The sequence below is a fragment of the Pungitius pungitius genome, chromosome 1 (genome assembly GCF_949316345.1).
Source record: "Pungitius pungitius chromosome 1, fPunPun2.1, whole genome shotgun sequence".
NCBI lineage: Eukaryota > Metazoa > Chordata > Actinopteri > Perciformes > Gasterosteidae > Pungitius > Pungitius pungitius.
The window spans coordinates 232438-247178 of NC_084900.1; the positions used below are offsets into that span (position 1 = coordinate 232438).

At 46.0% G+C, this 14741-nt stretch overlaps 2 protein-coding genes across 2 annotated transcripts; one reads left to right on the forward strand and one right to left on the reverse strand.

The window, feature by feature from the left end:
• The first annotated feature begins 1291 nt into the window (after positions 1 to 1291).
• Positions 1292 to 8957, forward strand: atp1b2a (ATPase Na+/K+ transporting subunit beta 2a). Its single transcript, XM_037481040.2, has 8 exons — positions 1292 to 1674; positions 4543 to 4671; positions 4753 to 4857; positions 4955 to 5034; positions 5216 to 5341; positions 5414 to 5473; positions 6775 to 6870; positions 7565 to 8957. Exons 1-8 carry the CDS (start codon positions 1569 to 1571, stop codon positions 7727 to 7729), a joined length of 867 nt encoding a protein of 288 aa, XP_037336937.2. The 5' UTR covers positions 1292 to 1568; the 3' UTR covers positions 7730 to 8957.
• A 531-nt stretch (positions 8958 to 9488) lies between these two features.
• On the reverse strand, positions 9489 to 14266 carry hmgb2b (high mobility group box 2b). Its single transcript, XM_037481041.2, has 5 exons — positions 14110 to 14266; positions 12638 to 12796; positions 12186 to 12337; positions 11936 to 12110; positions 9489 to 10177 (listed from the first exon to the last, which is right to left on the reverse strand). The coding sequence occupies exons 2-5, from the start codon at positions 12785 to 12787 to the stop codon at positions 10052 to 10054; spliced, it is 603 nt and encodes a 200-aa protein (XP_037336938.1). The 5' UTR covers positions 12788 to 12796; positions 14110 to 14266; the 3' UTR covers positions 9489 to 10051.
• Between the last annotated feature and the right edge of the window lie 475 nt (positions 14267 to 14741).

The window sequence follows — 14741 nt, forward strand, 5'->3', positions numbered from 1 at the left end:
TGTTACACTACAGACTGTTTATAACACTAAAGACTGTTTGTTACACTACAGACTGTTTATAACACTAAAGACTGTTTGTTACAATACAGACTGTTTATAACACTAAAGACTGTTTGTTACACTACAGACTGTTTATAACACTAAAGACTGTTTGTTACACTACAGACTGTTTATAACACTAAAGACTGTTTGTTACACTACAGACCGTTTATAACACTAAAGACTGTTTGTTACACTACAGACTGTTTATAACACTAAAGACTGTTTGTTACACTACAGACCGTTTATAACACTAAAGACTGTTTGTTACACTACAGACTGTTTATAACACTAAAGACTGTTTGTTACACTACAGACTGTTTATAACACTAAAGACTGTTTGTTACACTACAGACTGTTTATAACACTAAAGACTGTTTGTTACACTACAGACTGTTTATAACACTAAAGACTGTTTGTTACAATACAGACTGTTTATAACACTAAAGACTGTTTGTTACACTACAGACTGTTTATAACACTAAAGACTGTTTGTTACACTACAGACTGTTTATAACACTAAAGACTGTTTGTTACACTACAGACCGTTTATAACACTAAAGACTGTTTGTTACACTACAGACTGTTTATAACACTAAAGACTGTTTGTTACACTACAGACCGTTTATAACACTAAAGACTGTTTGTTACACTACAGACTGTTTATAACACTAAAGACTGTTTGTTACACTACAGACCGTTTATAACACTAAAGACTGTTTGTTACACTACAGACTGTTTATAACACTAAAGACTGTTTGTTACACTACAGACCGTTTATAACACTAAAGACTGTTTGTTACACTACAGACCGTTTATAACACTAAAGACTGTTTGTTACACTACAGACTGTTTATAACACTAAAGACTGTTTGTTACACTAAACACTTTAGACTGTACAACACCAGAGACAGTACTATGAGCACTATGAGAGACACAGTAGAATTGTTTGAGTGATAGTACATTGAAAGACTAGTATTGTGTGAGTAGTAGTTAAACAGTAGTACTGTACAAGTAATAGTGCTGTGATATACAGAAGTGTTGTGTGAGTAGTATAGTACTCTGTCAAACAGCAGTACCGTATGAGCAAAAGTACTATAGTAAACAGTCGAATGATATAAGCAATAATACTCTGATAAACAGTAGTAGTGAGTAAGTAATTGTACTCTGTTGAACTGTTAGAAACTAACAAGTTGAAACGTGAGAGAGACCATCACGTCATACTCTGCAGGGGGCGGGGTCGGTCCTGATGAAAGCGCTGTGATTAGAGGTGTGACGTCACACAGGCTTTGAGGGAGGAGTGACTCGCAGTGACTCGGTCTTGTCTTTCTCTGTGTCCTTCTGTCTCGGGGTCTCGTCTCTCCGGTTGTATCCGTCATCGATCCCTCGCATCGCTTCTCCCTCACGACCCTCACGACCCTCTCTACACTCGACGCAGCTGCCGCCGGAGGCTCGTTCCGTCACAGAGACACCGCGCGCTGCTCTGAGCCTACAGACCGACCTCCATCTTCCTCCTTCTCCTGCTCATCATGTCCGGAACCAGGGAGGAGGACCGCAAAGGCTCCAGCGAGTGGCGGGACTACTTCTGGAACCCAAGGACCCACGAGCTGCTGGGCCGAACCGCCTCCAGCTGGGGTGAGTCCCCCCCCCCCCCCCCTTCTTATCGATGAGTAATACTAAAATCAATAACTGTAATACGTATCTATCAGCTCAATCCATTTGATTAATATTATTAATACATTTATAGAAATATCTAGACACACATTATGTATACATAATGATTTATATATTACCAAAGCATATTTCTAATTAGTATTATTTCTGAATTATAAGAAATAGGGTTTAAATATTATCAATACCCTCAATTTAATAATGGGTTATCAATGTTATTCATGTTTTAAGTTTTTTTAAGGACAAACAAATCAATTGGTGGTAACAAAAAAGTGATTAACTGATGGTTTACCGGTGGATCAGTGGTGGTTAAATGGTGGTAAAATAATGGTAAAAGTGTGGTTAATTGCAGAATAAGTGGTGGTAAAATGGTGGTTAAACTAAACGTTTTTGTACTTTACAATCATCCACTGATCTCTGTGCTCGGGGGGTTCTGTCCGATGGGCACAAACAGCGTCGGTGTTGCGTAACCCTCCAACCCCACGTTGGCCCGTCCATCCCATGCGTACACGTCACAGACATTTTTATTTCCACGTAAGCAACCCCCCTCCCCCAAAGCTGTGTTAAACCAGTGGTTAAATGGTAGAAAACTGGTGGTTAACTGGTGGTAAACTGGTTGTTAACTAGTAGTTAACTGGGGATAGACTTGTAGTTAACGTCTATTGCAGGATTGTGTCTCAATGTAGAAAATTCAATAATTCTACCAGAAATGTAAAATCATAATAACAGCCTACAAGAACTCTGTAAGAATGTAAGATGCTCACGGCTGTTCATGATCGTTTATTAACTAACGTTAAGTATAAGTAACTACTTATCTAAGCTAGTTAGCTGTACGGACCAGTTAGCTGTAGGGACGAGTAAGCTATAAGGACCAGTTAGCTGTACGGACAAGTTAGCTGTACGGACCAGTTAGCTGTACGGACAAATTAGCTATACGAACCAGTTAGCTGTAAGTACCAGTTAGCTGTACGGACAAGTTAGCTGTACGGACAAGTTAGCTGTACGGACAAGTTAGCTGTAAGGACCAGTTAGCTTTAAGTACCAGTTAGCTGTACGGACCAGTTAGCTGTAACAACCAGTTAGCTGTACGGACCAGTTAGCTGTAACGACCAGTTAGCTGTAAGTACCAGTTAGCTGTATGGACCAGTTAGCTGTAACGACCAGTTAGCTGTACGGACCAGTTAGCTGTAACGACCAGTTAGCTGTACGGACCAGTTAGCTGTACGGACCAGTTAGCTGTAACGACCAGTTAGCTGTACGGACCAGTTAGCTGTATGGACCAGTTAGCTGTAAGGACCAGTTAGCTTTAAGTACCAGTTAGCTGTACGGACCAGTTAGCTGTAACGACCAGTTAGCTGTACGGACCAGTTAGCTGTAAGGACCAGTTAGCTGTACGGACCAGTTAGCTGTAACGACCAGTTAGCTGTACGGACCAGTTAGCTGTAACGACCAGTTAGCTGTAAGTACCAGTTAGCTGTATGGACCAGTTAGCTGTAAGGACCAGTTAGCTGTACCGACCAGTTAGCTGTAACGACCAGTTAGCTGTACGGACCAGTTAGCTGTAACGACCAGTTAGCTGTACGGACCAGTTAGCTGTAAGGACCAGTTAGCTGTAAGGACCAGTTAGCTTTAAGTACCAGTTAGCTGTACGGACCAGTTAGCTGTAACGACCAGTTAGCTTGACGTCAGTGATATAAGTGTTCTACTCATCTAAAGTCTGCTCTTGCTTTACATAACTACACTCTAATGATGACATATTTCCCATCATGCAACAGGGCAGTGGCTGTTTGGCCTTCATTGAGACTGAAGGACACACACACAGACTGATGCAAGATAAACTGAAGTGAAGTAAATTCATTTGTGTGTGTGTTAATCTGGATCAGGCAGGGTAAGGGTTGATTGCACTGTAATATATCCACACACACACACACACACACACACACACACACACGCACGCACACACACACACACACTACTGAAAAAATACATACCGACAGATATGCAGTGACTCATTAACTCTATAATAGAATGTATTCAGTTAGTGGGGATTATAATACGGCTAGATGAAGTCCAGCATTCTGATTGGATGAGAGTGAATCACAGGGTGAGCGATACATGTGCAGTACATGTTGTACAGTACATGTTCACATTGACCTGATCATTCCATATCACTGCACTACTGTGTTACTCAAAGTAACAGGTTGGATTTTGCGCGACAGTTGACATTTCAGCTTTTAGCTCGCTGGCGATCGCCGAAAAAAGACCAGAAACAACATAAATGATCAGTTTTGGGCAATGCAAGCTTTCACAGCCGGACAATTAACGTGGACGTCATCAGCGATGTGAATGAATGAGATGACCCAAAGCTGTTTACATGCACGTAAACAAATGCAGCTCAAACTTACATTATTGGACGATAAAGTACAGGCTCAGTTACCTTATTACTTAATATATTAATTCATTCTATATTATATGACTAGATTATAGTATATGCAGTGTTGTTATAATAGAAGATGAATAACTATAAATATTTAAAATGAAGGATAGGATGCTGATAAAAGTGCAGTGCTCTTTTTTGCCAAGAAGAAATGTCATAATTTGTACAACTGTAGATGAAAAATGACCAATAAGAAGATGAGAAAAAGAGAGAGCTGGTTGGGGCTGAGAGATTATCCCCTCCCCCTCTCCTCCTTCCCCCTGCACACATTGCATGTAGGTCATCAGGAGGCGGGGCTAAACTCAAGAGGATTATAAAGATGATATTTCGAGAAGAGGGGGAGGATGTGAAGTGCTCTCTTGTGTAGTAACAGACCCCCCCCCCATCCCCACCAGGGCTGATCCTGCTCTTCTACCTGGTCTTCTACCTGTTCCTGGCCGGCATGTTTGTCCTCACCATGTACATCATGCTGCTGACACTGGATGACTACAAGCCCACCTGGCAGGACCGCCTGGCCACACCAGGTAACAACAACAAACACAGCCTACGCGCAGCGAGGCTCCGCCTCTGATTGGTTAACAAGGACACGTGTCGTCATGTTTCAGGGATGATGATTCGTCCGAAGGGCGATCAGCTGGAGATCAGTTTCACCGTCTCAGAAACCGAGAGCTGGGACGGATTCATCAACAACCTCAACAGCTTCCTGGCTCGTAAGTTTGATGACACTATGAGGTCATGGCATGATGTCACACATAGAGTGACCTCATGTTTACGGTTAGATGATTCTATCTACCTGTCTGTCTGCAGCGTATGACGACAGCTATCAGGTTCAGACCAACGATAACTGCTCTCCAGATCAATACTTCATTCAAGAGGACAGTGGAGAGGTGAAACTGTCTGTCTACCTGTCTTTCAACCCGTCTGTCTGCCTATCGGATCTTTCACCCTCCTTTTCATCTACCTACCTGTCTCACCCTTTCTTGCTAAGTATCTGCCTGTCTTACCCCTACATGCCTGTCCAAGTATCTGCCTGCCTGTCTTACTCTCCCCCTGCCTGTCTGTCTGCAGGTCAGGAACAATCCCAAGCGCTCCTGTCAGTTTAATCGGACCATGTTGGAGGAGTGCTCAGGGATTTTGGATCGTTTCTATGGTTACAGCAGAGGTCAGCCCTGCATCCTCATCAAGCTGAACAGAGTAGGTCATTATTTTGGTTTGTATCTAGCTGCCATGATGCAGAATATTCTTCTGACGTGTCCGTCTCTCCAGGTGATCGGAATGCTGCCGGGAAAGGACGGTCAGTCCCCTTATGTCACCTGTGGAGCCAAGGTCTGAACCTGTCTGTCTGACCGTCTGCTACATCCTGTCTCTGTGTTGAGTGTCTCTATGTGAACTTGCTGGCTGTCCAGGAGAAAAAGGACCACATAACCAAACGGGATGTTCCCACCACAGAGATCTTCTTCTAGAAGATCAACCCCCTTTGAAGGGGACAATCTCCTGTCTGGCTGTGTCTATCTACCCGTCTGTCGTGATCTCATCTGTTGTCTCCATCTTTTCATCTTTCCATCATCAGAGGTACAGAGTGGAGAAAAATGAGTAACAGCAGAACAAGATTGTAGAACCTAGAACCACAGAAACACAACGTAGAACCACAGACACGCAAAGTAGGACCACAGAGACACAACGTAGAACCACAGAAACACAACGTCGAACCACAGACACCCAACGTAGAACCACAGAAACACAACGTAGAACCACAGACACCCAACGTAGAACCACAGAAACACAACGTAGAACCACAGACACCCAACGTAGAACCACAGAAACACAACGTAGAACCACAGAAACACAACGTAGAACCACAGACACCCAACGTAGAACCACAGAAACACAACGTAGAACCACAGAAACACAACGTCGAACCACAGACACCCAACGTAGAACCACAGAAACACAACGTAGAACCACAGACACCCAACGTAGAACCACAGAAGCACAACGTAGAACCACAGAAACACAACCTAGAACCACAGACACCCAACGTAGAACCACAGACACGCAACGTAGAACCACAGAAACACAACGTAGAACCACAGACACGCAACGTAGAACCACAGAAACACAACGTAGAACCACAGACACCCAACGTAGAACCACGGACACGCAACGTAGAACCACAGAAACACAACGTAGAACCACAGACACCCAACGTAGAACCACAGACACGCAACGTAGAACCACAGAAACACAACGTAGAACCACAGACACCCAACGTAGAACCACAGACACGCAACGTAGAACCACAGACACCCAACGTAGAACCACAGAAACACAACGTAGAACCACAGACACCCAACGTAGAACCACAGAAACACAACGTAGAACCACAGACACGCAACGTAGAACCACAGAAACACAACGTAGAACCACAGAAACACAACGTAGAACCACAGAAACACAACGTAGAACCACAGACACCCAACGTAGAACCACAGAAACACAACGTAGAACCATAGACACACAAAGTGCAAAAAAAGCAAAAAGCTCTAATGCATTTCTGCGTAAACTGTAGTACATTGATATTGATCAGGTATTGATCAGTGTGTGTGTGTGTGTGTGTACACGCCCAGAGGGAGGACGGGGATAAGATCGGACCTCTGGCCTACTATCCTTCTAACGGAACCTTCAACCTCATGTACTACCCGTACTATGGCAAGAAAGCTCAGGTAACAAAGTCCGAACTCAATGTACATCAACAGATCCGTGTCAGGGATCCCCTTCATGTCAGTCACATGTTCATCTCATGAGGACCAGTTGTACCATGTCGAACCGGTTGGACCCAGTAGTGTCACAGGAGAACAAGGATTAGGACCCAAATGCAACCACAGGACCCAGTGGGGGCAATGGGCGGCGTCTGGAGGTGGGACCAAGAACACCGACTATGAGCACATGGCAAAACAAACGGTCAGGACAGACACGAGACATTGGGGAGAAAGGACAGAACGGGTTAGACGTGCCCAGTAGAGGATTAGGGTCAGGGTCAGGATTAGGGTCAGTGGGTGCATGTCACACACATAGTACTTCCTCTTTGAACTAGGGCCCAATCCCCCCCCCCTAAACCCCCACGGCGTGAACCCTCAACCACTTAACTGACGTCACCTGGTCAGTGGTCTAAAATGGCTTTAAATGGGGTAATATATTTATTTAATATATTTTACTCTGATTTAAATGTCTTTGAGGGGCAATTTCTTTGCTTTGGTAACATTTTATATTTCAGCATCAATGGTGACTTAAGGAAAGTGTCTACCAGAGCCCATGACACCATGTGACCCTCACGGAGCGGGGGCGCGCCTCAGAGTGCGTAAGGGTGCGGATCGGGACTTGATGTCATTTACCTGTGTGATGTGTTCAATGTCTCAGGTGAACTACACTCAACCGCTGGTGGCCGTGAAGTTCCTGAACGCCTCTCTGAACACCGACATCAACGTGGAGTGTAAAATCAACTCCAACACTCTGGTTGAAGGCAGTGAGAGAGACAAGTTTGCTGGACGCGTCTCCTTCAAACTGAGGATCAACGACAAATAGACACACACGTGTTTACACACACACGTGTTAACACACACGTTTACACACACGTGCACCATGTTTCAATGAGTCACACAATCTACCCTCAAACACCTGATTTGTTTTGTTCGTGTTTGTTCGTGATGCGTTCACTGACCCTCTGTATTCTAAAGCTTTTATCACAACCGATTGCCCCCAGCAGTCAGTTCGTTTTGTATTCAGCACACGGGCCGCTGTGATGATGTCACTGATGACAGGTGGTCTTCCCCTCCATCAATAGATCAAATCATTGATCATACAGCTGATGAGTTTATTTAGTCATGTCACTTATTTATTCAATGTTTATTTATGAGAATCACCAGTTTTACAGGTTCCCTCACATCCAGTTCAGGGACCAGATGGAAGCTTATGTAACTATGGTAACACTAGTGGTGTTGTCATATTATTTGTTTTCTTTGTTAGTTTAGAATTTGTAAGTCATTTGTGAATAACTTAATGGGTTAGGAAGTTATTACATGTTTTGTTCTTTGTCTTATTAGGTGGCTGAGCTTTATAACTGTTACCATGGCAACCAGGTCATGTTGCACAACCCCCATCTGTCTCTTCACTTGTCATAGACTGGATTCGAATTGTCAAAAGAATTACCCCCTAACGTCCATTCCTAACCACCGAACCTTGACCTCTGTGGAAAAGGTCACAGGGTCAAGGAAAGATTCTTAGGAGAGTTGATGAGGAGTTAGGAAAGGACAAGGCGGTGTTTAGGGATGGACTCCACCTCCACTAAGCTGCGTAGTTGTGATGGAGGAGACGCTTGGTGGTGACATCACAAAGAAGCCTCTGAGATGCCTTCATGTGTTCTTACAGCTTCAAAGGAAACTTCATTAACATACGTGAGTCATGCTAACGGTTCCTCACGTGATCTGTGTTTCTACGTCATGATCGATATTCCTCCTGAACGGACCAATGATACGTCACTATGTAAATATTTGGGGGGCAATTAACTCCTTTCCTTTGGTAAAGGATGCTCCAGTGGTTCCTTTCCTAAAGGGGCTAAGTAAGGACCCATTGAAGCTCCTTTCCTTATAGCATTGGAGAATAGAACATCTCTTATCATGGTGCCACTTCACCTCCTTCCACTCAGTGAGGAACCTTCCTGACAACATTTGACAATTCAAGTCCAGTCCGCCTGTTGTTTTGCCACCAGGACACGCCCCTCCTACCTGTTCTAATCTCGACCAATCGTCTTCCTCCAAAGAGTGAACAGTCAATCAGATCGTTGTGCTGTATGATGTCATTACATACTTCTTTGTGATTGGTTGATTGCTCTTGCCATCCTTGTGTTTAACAAACATAAAAAGAAAAAGTACAAAAGAAGCTGTGTGGTTAATGGAGAGCGCTGTGATTGGCTGCCATGTCTCGTACAGACTAAGTACCAACGCCATCACCTCCGAACTACCTCATCACAAGATCCTTTTCTCATCGGTGCTGAGAGCCTGGATAAGGGGGAGGAGCTTCTTGAAGGAACCTCTGGAGATACCAGATGCTCATGACATCACTGACTCTTTTCCACAGATAGCAGCCATCGCTATGATGAAATAAGATGACAGCATGAATCACATCTGCAGTGACATCAAACAGCTGGAACCAGTGGCACGAACACGCCTCCTTGTGAGCATGTGGGCTGCTGCTGATGGAGGTCAAACTCCAGCACACCTTAATGAGAACGGCTTTATTTTGAACATCTCAATCCAGATGTTTGAAGAAGAACAAATAGACGCTGGATTTTTCCTCAGGTGGTCGTTTTATTATAAAAGTTTCTACACTGACCGTGAACAAAGAACAGAAAACAACTCCAATAAGAAAATGAGAAACAACATCATTATCATCATCATGATGAAGAGCAGGAAGAGGGGGCTTAGGTTTCCATGGTACCACAGAGAGGAGGGTGGGAATTGGAGGGTGCTGCGGTAACCATGGTAACAGTGAGGGGGTGTTACTGTAACACACACACACACAGACACACACTTTAAAAGTTTAAATCAGGTGTTTATAAAGAAACTCCAGTTTGGTCATGTGACCTGTCAGACTGGAGTCTAGTTTATTGAACATCCGCTGATTCTTTTCTTACTAATTGGTCTTTAAAAGTCAGAAGATGAGTCTTATATTCCGTCCTCGCTCGGGTGGAGGAGACAGCGTGTCTTTAAAGACACAATGAGGAGGAAGTTTAGATTTGATAACTCACAGCTTCCCCGATCTGACACCTGGTTGCTACGGGTTACACAGTTGAAGCTTGGTGAGAATTATCTTTAAAATGACTGTACAGACACTCTCTCTCTCTCTCTCTCACTCGTCGTCATCATCATCGTCGTCGTCCTCTCCCTCGTCATCCTCCTCTTCCTCCCCTCCCTGAGCTGAAGAGCCTGGATTCCGAGCATACGTTGTTCCTCCTCCGCGGTACGCCACCATGTCCTGTAGGACAGGTAGGACTCATTAGTCATTGTAATAGAGGGGGGGGGCACCATGTCCTGTAGGACAGGTAGGACTCATTAGTCATTGTAATAGAGGGGGGGGGGCACCATGTCCTGTAGGACAGGTAGGACTCATTAGTCATTGTAATAGAGGGGGGGGGGCACCATGTCCTGTAGGACAGGTAGGACTCATTAGTCATTGTAATAGAGGGGGGGGGCACCATGTCCTGTAGGACAGGTAGGACTCATTAGTCATTGTAATAGAGGGGGGGGGGGCACCATGTCCTGTAGGACAGGTAGGACTCATTAGTCATTGTAATAGAGGGGGGGGGGGGCACCATGTCCTGTAGGACAGGTAGGACTCATTAGTCATTGTAATAGAGGGGGGGGGGCACCATGTCCTGTAGGACAGGTAGGACTCATTAGTCATTGTAATAGAGGGGGGGGGGGGCACCATGTCCTGTAGGACAGGTAGGACTCATTAGTCATTGTAATAGAGGGGGGGGGGGCACCATGTCCTGTAGGACAGGTAGGACTCATTAGTCATTGTAATAGAGGGGGGGGGGCACCATGTCCTGTAGGACAGGTAGGACTCATTAGTCATTGTAATAGAGGGGGGGGGGCACCATGTCCTGTAGGACAGGTAGGACTCATTAGTCATTGTAATAGAGGGGGGGGGCACCATGTCCTGTAGGACAGGTAGGACTCATTAGTCATTGTAATAGAGGGGGGGGGGGGCACCATGTCCTGTAGGACAGGTAGGACTCATTAGTCATTGTAATAGAGGGGGGGGGGCACCATGTCCTGTAGGACAGGTAGGACTCATAAGTCATTGTAATAGAGGGGGGGGGCACCATGTCCTGTAGGACAGGTAGGACTCATTAGTCATTGTAATAGAGGGGGGGGGGGCACCATGTCCTGTAGGACAGGTAGGACTCATTAGTCATTGTAATAGAGGGGGGGGGGGGGTACCATGTCCTGTAGGACAGGTAGGACTCATAAGTCATTGTAATAGAGGGGGGGGGGCACCATGTCCTGTAGGACAGGTAGGACTCATTAGTCATTGTAATAGAGGGGGGGGGGCACCATGTCCTGTAGGACAGGTAGGACTCATTAGTCATTGTAATAGAGGGGGGGGGGGGGCACCATGTCCTGTAGGACAGGTAGGACTCACAGCAGCTAACGATAGCTTAGCGCCTGTGTAGCTACAGCAGCTAGTTAGCCATCGACCTTCTACCCCCCACAGTATTAAAGCGGGGTGTGGAGCTGCAGACACGTTCCTCACACCAATGACGGCAGATCGTTTGATTCTTTCCGTCTTTATTTTACGCAGCAAAGCGTTGACTAAAGGTAGAAATACTAATAAACCCTATCACGCGCTGGATAACCAACATGCTGCTTAATGCAGCTGTGTGTTGCACCTGCAGGATTCATCACGTCATCACAAGGAGTCCAACATGAATGCTTTCAATACGTTACATAACTTTAGCTCCTGCACAATGAGCATGACTCTAAAGTCATGTGATTAATATGCAACAAATTCCAATGAAATAATAAATATACACCCCAAGCTCGAATAGAGGGGAAACAACAAGTTACTAAAGCCAAGTGTTTATTTATATTTAAAGTATTGTTTAAACAGTTTATCCATTGTTCAATTTGAGGAAATGATTGTTTTGTCCTATAAAAAAACAAGTATTGTTTTAAAAGCACTGGTATCAGAAAGGGCCCAACGGACATGAACCTGTCCCTCACTCACCCGGTCGTACTTCTCCCGTAGCTTCTGGGCCTTCTCCTCGTAGGGCAGCTTGTCCGACTGGGTCAGCTTGCTCCACATCTCGCCCAGGCGCTTGGCACAGTCTCCTATGGAGAGGCCCGGGTACTGCTGCTTCACGCTGGGGCGGTACTCGCTGCAGAAGACAAAGAACGCAGACCTACGGGACAGGAGGAGGACACGTGGTCAAAGGGGTTCACGTGAACCCTGTGGGGCCGCGTGATGCTGCACTCACGGGGGTCTCTTGGGGGCGTTGGGGTCTTTCTTCTTGCGGCCCCTCTTGCCGAAGCCCTTGGGTGGGATGTAGTCTCTCATCTCGCTGTTGTAGCGCACCTTGTCGGCCTTCGCCATGTCCTCGAAACACTTCTTATCGCTGGCCGTGAGCGACTGGAACGACAGCACGCAGTGAGCACGCGACCTTTGACCTGATCAGAGGTCAGTTAGTCGTTTCACAGACACACCAAGGTACCTTCTTAATATCTACATGTTATTAGGTTAGCATCAACATGTCCGTCCACCTGTCTCATCTCCTGTCCGTCCACATGTCTCACCACGTCTACTGTGTGTCTGTCCATTTGCCTCCTCCTGTTCTCCCTGTCTCACCTTTGCCTATCCGTCTGTTCACCTGTCTCTTTTCCGTCTACTTGTCTCCACTCTGTCTGTCCACTTGTGTCCTCTTCGTCTCACCTTCCACCTCTCGGAGCACTTCTTGGAGAACTCGGCGAAGTTGACGGACTGCTCCGGGTTCTTCTTCCTGTGTTCTTCTCTACACGTCTGGACGAAGAAGGCGTAGGCCGACGTCTTCCCCTTGGGCTTGTTGACGTCTTTACGCATCATAGTGGCGTCCTGATGGACGAGACACAGGGAGACGTTACCAGACAGAGAGGGTTCAGCACACAGGTTTGATAGGATTTAATGCTTTGGAAGTCTTCAATGACATTATATATATATATATATATATATATATATATAAAATCAGTCTCCTTGACAAAATAAGAGAATTCAGACAATCAATCACATGATCATGTTTTATAGCATCTGAACTTATCACTAATCACAAAGTGAATAAAACACACCAGACATCACTAATAGAGAAATATGCAATCTGTATTAAAACATGACACTTTCACCGTGGGTCCTCATCTAAATGTATCGATAGGATGTATTGATAACCACGTTAGAACTCCGTTAAACGTCCGTTAATCGGTGAGCTACCGGCTGATTGGGAATAACAAAGAGAACAAAGTGGGGGTCCATTTTATCTCCGGGGGCTCTGCGAGGCCCATCGACCCGGACACAACCATCTGTGGCCCCGGTCGGTGCGCCGACCTCCCGCCGCTGCCCGGTCCTTCCTGTCCGCCTGTGGCTGGGAGCCTGAGCCGTAGAGATGAACGGAGAGTAAAGCTAGCCGCGTCTTCTCGGTCATCTAATGCGGCTAGCCTAGCCATGCTAACAGGCTAGCTCCGACAGAACAATGGGCCACCATTTGCTTCCCGCCCTCTGCAGAGCTAGCTTTCCCATCCCCCTACGCTAGCATCATGCTAATGTCCCCATCTATCCACGCTAGCATCAGGCTAATGTCCCCATCCATTCACGCTAGCATCAGGCTAAAGTTCCCATCCATCCTCGCTAGCATCAGGCTAACGTCCCCATCCCCCTGCTGTAGCATCATGCTAATGTCCTCATCCATCCACGCTAGCATCAGGCGAACCCTTTCTAAAAAGACATGGCACATAATAACAATCTTGCTACCAGACTGTGGACTTCACCGCTTTATAACAAAGCTTATTTGCAGCGTAAATAGATCAGTACCGCCGCTACGCATTTTCAACACAGGGGCCCGGCTATGCTCCGGAGAGGTCAGTGTTGTGTGGACGGGACGGGGCTATATCCTAGTCATCACACTACATAATGGGCGTTTCGTGTTGACAACGATCCGTCCCGGAAAGTCCACGGAGTGCACGAACCCAAAGGTTCCGACATTCGAACACCGCACGGAGGCCGGGTTTGGACCGGGGCAGCGGTGATTTTCTCCCGGTTTGAATGTTTATTGGCGGATCTTTTATTGCGTGGTTCTGGCCGTCACTGGAAACCAGAGCGAGCTCATCGTCAGTGAGGTCAACGTGAGCCGGGTCCGGCGGTCCGAGCGGGGTACTCACTTGTCTGGACGGCCGGCTACAGGCTGAAGCAGACTGGCTCGATTTTCGGGTTTTGGGGTTCTCTGTTCTTGTTGTTGTTTGTTGGATGAAGCAGCAACTGGAGACTATGGCTCTTTTTCAAAATGGATCGAGCTCGAGCCTGGTCCCGCCTCCCTGTAACGCCCATGTTAGTCATTCCTACCCAGGGGGCGGGAACGCAGCCGGCCAACCTGGGCGGAGCTCGTCACAGTACTCGTCTATGATTGGCTCGCGGAGCCGCAGGTCAAACCTCGTTGCTACACGGCTCCGCCTGCCCAGCAACGCCAGCAGGGCGGGATTTTTACACGAACAGAAGGGTGGAGCTAATAAGTATTTCTACTTTCGATTAGTCAGTATTTGGGTTTGTCAAATCAACCAGCCAATCTGTAAAGAGATGGAGGCGGGGCTACACACAACAGCGGATGGACGAAGATGGTGGTTTTATTAATTATTTACGGTGTTGGACCATTATTGAGGGTGATAAATATAATGAAAAAAAACCCGAAAACATGTTTTATTATCTAAATGTCAAATTTCACAAAAAACTGTCCATGTTGTTGAGAGAATGAGGTACTTCCGTTTATGTATCATCACTAGATATAAATGCTCAAACC